The 6,000-nt window shown below is 32.8% G+C and overlaps 1 protein-coding gene across 8 annotated transcripts in view; it reads right to left on the bottom strand.

Moving 5' to 3' along the window:
* Nucleotides 1-1,502: 1,502 nt before the first annotated feature.
* The window catches only part of LOC105197922 (F-BAR domain only protein 2), a 57,133-nt gene continuing 52,635 nt past the window's right edge, over nt 1,503-6,000 (bottom strand). For all 8 annotated transcript variants that reach the window (XM_011164525.3, XM_011164526.3, XM_011164527.3 and 5 more), the window contains 2 exons: nt 5,588-5,936; nt 1,503-3,405 (listed from right to left, as the gene is read on the bottom strand). In XM_011164525.3, coding sequence (XP_011162827.1) covers nt 3,335-3,405; nt 5,588-5,936 — 420 coding nt within the window. In that variant the 3' untranslated portion in view covers nt 1,503-3,334. The remainder of the gene's footprint in view (nt 3,406-5,587; nt 5,937-6,000) is intronic.

The raw sequence follows: 6,000 nt of genomic DNA, 5'->3' as shown, positions 1-6,000 counted from the left end.
TGTACACGTTTTATTTATGTGTGTCCATTATCACTTAAAAGTTTCTTGAGATTTTCTCACATCTCTAAAATTTGAGTACCTCAATGAAAAAAATCGTAGGTTTTAAAAATACATTTTAATTTTAATAATTTTATTAAAAGGAAAAGATGATGTTTTAAGGTTTGTTCGCGTCGCATGGTCCAAGTGGTCCAAAATGCTCTTGGACCATGCAACGCGAACAAATCTTTAAATACGTCTTTGACTTTCATATACAGGGTGATCCAGAAAATCTGCCCATACCCTCATGAGTTGATAGAGCAAGAAAAACTGACAAGAAAAATCCTTTACCATTTTTCATTATTCGCAATAGTTACAGAGATAAAAATTAGTAAAGCTATTGGCGGATGGTGGCGCGGTAAGGAGAGAGAAGCAGCCATTGTCCATCAGCCAGCGCGCTAGCGCTCGGCTGCCAACATGCGAAGCCGCGTAAGTACGTGTCTCAAACTTTACTAATTTTTCTTTCGGTAGTTATTGCGAATAATGAAAAATGGTAAAGAACTTCTCAGTTTCACTTGCTCAACCCATAAGGATATAGGCAGATTTTCTGGGTCACCCTGTATATGATACTTTGTTTCTTAGATTACATAAAATAGAAAATTGATATATTTTCATTATTTTGTTTATTTTGTGTATGAAGCACTATGGTTTCATAAAATAAAAATTAAATAAAAATAAACAAAACATTTTTAAGTAGGATTTCAAAATTTTAAAATACTTTTTTTAAAAAAATTTATGCGACGATCTTGTACGATATCGAACTTTTTGCATAAAAACATTTTCAATATAAGAATCAAGACTCGTGAAAATGTGAAATTAAGAAAAAAAATGCGGCAAATACGAGTCAAGCGCGGCAAATAATAAATACAAAAAGTTATATATCATATAATGAATTTAATAAATTAAATCTGTGGACGTTTCGGCTCATCCATCGAGCCATCTTCAGCATAAAAACAGTGATATAAGGTGCACAGATCTAATCTATTAAATTAATTATGTGATATATATATATATATGTTTTTTTTTAACTTTTCGTATTTACTGCGCACTGTCAACTACGCTCGATTCCTATTTGTCGCATTCCCTTTATTAATTTGAAAGCATTTTATTTCTTATAAAATGCTTTTCAACTTTAAAACTAAAGAGTTAAAACAAAAAATATAAAAAATGTGCTTAATTCACATAAATTTTTTCAAATATTTTTAAAGACCTTTTTGCTCAACTTTTTGTGAAATACGAGAAAATCTCAAACGTTCCAATAAATTTAAGCGGTAGTATACATTGTGCATGTGCGTGCGCGGGCATGTGTATTAAAAAAATAAAAAAATAAAAAAATTTGCTTTAATTACGTTCGTCTGTATTATAATGTATTATGATAATATATCATAATAATGGCTTTTAATGCGTTAAATATTATCATAATAGGTAATAATTTTATAAAGATATTTTTAGAAAAAACAAAATTATTTTTGAAATCAACTGTATATATTGCACACGATAAAATTAAATAAAATTACTATCACAATTAAAATTGTCGTTATTTCATCAAAAATATTATTATAATGTATATCCTGCATACAAATTAAATCTGTCAAATTAATTTAGTTCAGAACATTTGCGACTTTCACATTTAATTTTTCTTATTAATTTTCAATTAATAATGTTGAGATAAATTTTGCATACAAACCAGCCATTTAATGCCTTTTGGAAATTGACTTACTTATTGAGAATCAATCCTGCGTATAAAATGCCTTAATATTAGTCCGTAATATCTCGTATAATCTGATTGAGTAAATTAATTCGTATAAAGTAATAGATGTGACGTATGTGAACAAGTGTGTTATAACTGTAACGAGAGCACGTTTTTACAGGCGAAAACGAAAACGTGCCACAATCGCAATAGGTACGAAACTTTCAGCGTTTTTTAAGTATAATACTAAGAATCTCAGTTTGAAACATTTAGATAAACGACTCTTCGTTTTCGCTAAAATACCTAAAGCTAAAATCCTGTCATCGATACGTCAAAATTGCGTTTTAACATTTAAACGTTCAAAAATACAGAATCGCATTTGATTCGTCTCGTATGTCCAACACGTGTTAACGCTTAAAAAAGTATCGTTGATTTAAACTCTTTATCTCTACTTCTCTTTGCTATTGCTCCTCATCTCATTATTTCCACCAGTAAACCATAGTTCTTTACTCGCGTTTTATCGTACAACTTACTATTTAATATTATCATCTTCGCGCATAAAAATAAACTAAAAGTTAGCGTACGTGCCGGAATCTCTTCGCCAAAAGACTCGCGCATCACGCGTAAATACCCTTTCTCTTCCAAAGTATAAACGCTAAATATACATACAATATACACTCAGTCGACATTTATATCATTTACATTTTTTCCTCTTTCGCACAGTTATTAACAATATATAATGTTAACATACCACATTAATAACTAACGCAAAGTGTAATAATAAAAATAATGTTGTACATTGTTTTAAGAGAAAATTAAAATAAAATATCGTCGCGACATATTTTGATTATGAAAGAGAGATAAGAGAGGGAGAATGAGGAAGAGAGAGGGAGAGAGAAATTGTCAAAAGCAGAAATTACGTTGGAAAATATGCTGGACACCAAAGATCTTCACGCGAAAATCTTTTTCGTTCGACGTAAAAGATTATTTGCGATATTTATCGTGTCCTATCATAGAAACTTCGTTAAAATAGTAATTATCAGTTTAGTACAGTAGTACCCTAGTGGAATATATAAAAAATTAAAAAATATACAAATTATGTATAAAACACATAGAATGCATATTCGTCATAGCGTGTCCCTGCATCAAGTCATATTTCTGTGTCTACTTATTCGTTTTAATCGCGGAGAATAAAGAATCGGCTTGCTTAATAGTGGCGCGTCTAGCGCCGAACGCATCGTCTTATACCTAATCTCCTAATTGTATGTAATTATGTTCCCACCGAGATAAAATATAGCTTAATGTACATAAAGACTCAAAACGTTCGGCGTTGAACGCACAGAGAATACAGATCGCATTTGTTTCGTGGATGAAAAGGCATAAGATACTTTGGTTATAAGGCGCCCTTTCTTCTTATTTACATTTTTTAATACACTATTTTTACAAAAAGATCCGTTTGATCTTCGGCCGATGCACACTTTGGTATCCAACAAGTTTCTCCATGTATAATCAGCGTATGAACGATCGATAGTCGTGATATGGGCAGTGAATGATTAACCAATATTAAATGGGCTGGCTCTCCCATTGAGGTGCCCATTCTGGAAGTCGTCAATCTGTACTGGATGGCGGCGCAGCATATCTTGAGCGCGAATCCAAATCTCCGTCGCATATGTATTTTCCTAAAACAAATCAATCTTCAATATCCAGGGAAAGTTAAATTCTAAAGATTATACATTTTGATAATCCTTTTTTTTTTTATTAAGATCCTCTAGTCTTTTCTTTAATCTTCTTCATGCGTAACAAGAATTTGATTAAATTTTAAAAATAAACATATTAAATATATAAGCATTCCAGACACTTTTTTAAAATTTTTTGCTTGTATGAACTTTGGTACACGCGCACGACGCCGCTAGACCGTGTCCTAGGCACCTGCCTCGTGCAGTCTCCGGATTTAAATTTCCGGCCGTTCGTAAATAGTTCCGCGAATTGTCCGTCCGTTTCCCGTTCGTCCGTTCTCTGGATACGTCGCGTTATTATTTCTGTTACTTTTATTTTGCTCTTTTATATCACCTCTCATTATTATTTTGTCATTTTTGCGTTGCTCTTTTGTATCACGTTCAGTACTTTCTTCATTTTCTTCTGTTATGTTATCAGTTCTTTATTTTCTTTTTGTGACTAATTTCTGCAATAAATCCAATCTATTTTTACCGAAACAACATCGTGTACAAAATCAATTCTCTCCCTGCAATCCCTTGCGCTCTCGCCACCGTTACCACCGCCCGTGCGTAAAGCGGGATCGTTTCAAATATGTAGCATCTCAGAATATTAATTTTGAATATTAATTCTGATTTAATAATTAGAAATTAATATGATATGCCAAGTCAATGCTCTTATACTACGCGCTGTAAAGAAGAGAGTATACGGGCCTGAGTGGCAGGCGTTCTCCTTCTGTGGGGAAACATGTGCAAAGCGGATAAATTTTCGTCCGCGCTGGGTATATTCTTGCTACGAACCAGGTGTATAAAGATTTTCAAATATTTGCTTATTTTCTTTTATAATGGAATGGGCCTATTGGGAAAACCACTTTAAAAAAATGCATCAACAATAATAGAGAAGAAGGGAATGGCACCTATTTTCATTTTATTGAATAACTTTGTTTATAATTAATATTTTCTATTAAAACTTGAATGATTACATTCGTCAGAGTGTTGTTTGACAGATTCTAGACTCAAAATAATGAAATATTTATTATATAGGACGTGATTTATAAAAATCTAATGCACTGCATAATCGGTGGGAGAAAAAAAGTGGTTGCAATATGACTATCCATAAAAATAATTTTAAAAAATTAGGTTAATTTAAAAGAAACACAGTACCTTGTTATAAAATTATATATTTTTAATTTTCTATTGTTTAGAATTTTCTTGCGTTCAGAAGCTTTAGAAATACCATTAAAAATTTCATTAAAAATATCATTTTATCCCTGTTAACATTAAACAACAAGCATAAAATAATGTCTCTAATGTTTCTAAATACCGCTCTTTATAATGACGATTTATCAAAGAAATATTTCGATATAAAAATTTCGCTTAAAAAACCATGTTAACAAAATTCTATATTATTGTTTTAACTTTGTATAACTCAAAATGTATACGGCCAAATAAAAAGTTAAATAACAAAAAAAACATTCGAGAGTATGTACCTTCGTGTGATAATACACTCAAGTTTAAGAATAATGAGGAAGTATATGTAATTAAAGGTTAAAAGTGTACCCTGAAAAAGTTTAGAAGTGTTCAAAAGTAAAAATGCCTTATAACAATTGTCAGTCGTTATGTATTGACATATTAGCATCAGAAAGAAACGGCGGGCTACTAAACGAATAATTCCATAAGCAATTGTTAGAATACGTCATCTAATAACGGAAATAATAGGTGTAGCCATATTGTCGACAGTGACCATAATACCCTCTTCTCCTCAATCTTATAAGTGACTATGGAATGCTATTCTTAATACTAATTATTATATATTGTTACAATTATTATATTATATATCATAAAAAACACCTTCTCCTGTCTCATCAGATCTCCGTCTTCACACAACAAGCACGCAAAATTTCATATGGGCCTCTCAGATCCACTTGTGTGTTTAAAAGTTAAATATGAAAATAAATTATTTCGATAAATGCTCTAATAGTTTGGCGGAAGGGATCTATCCAGCATATTTCTGTGATGCCGACGCTCCTAAGGCTGCAGCGTTCTACGCGCGATGAGCAACTCGACACCATCGAGCATCGAGCACAGAATAAAGCTGCTTTTGTGTAATCATGCAGTGATTAAAAAATGCCTTATATAATTAACGTACCAGACACAAATTTTCGTTTCACCAAACTCAATCGATAGCCAGAACCTACAAGCTCAAATTCGACACCCGACAATGTGGTCCCTTCGCAATTGAACTGGGTGAATATGGTGCCCTGATTGCCTGGGCCACGTTCGAGCTCGACTCGCGCCTTCAGAGATCCGACTCCATTGCCCTCGCTGTGCTGCGAAAGCTCCGTAAATTTCCATAGCACGCGATTCGTATCGGATAGCCACTGTGCCGGCGGTTTACTGTTGAGCGATTTGAAACCACCATCGATAGGCGCCGCGACATGAAGATTCAGCAGAGGACTTGGCGATGCCATGGCGCGACTGTTGTATTTATAATCAATCTAGAATAAAAAATAATCTAATTTACAACTGCATAAAACAGGATGAAGAGACAAAGGTGTTATT

The sequence above is a fragment of the Solenopsis invicta genome, chromosome 1, assembly GCF_016802725.1.
Source record: "Solenopsis invicta isolate M01_SB chromosome 1, UNIL_Sinv_3.0, whole genome shotgun sequence".
NCBI classification, from domain to species: domain Eukaryota; kingdom Metazoa; phylum Arthropoda; class Insecta; order Hymenoptera; family Formicidae; genus Solenopsis; species Solenopsis invicta.
Note: the sequence above shows the minus strand (reverse complement) of the source record. Positions and strands in the feature narration are given on the sequence as shown.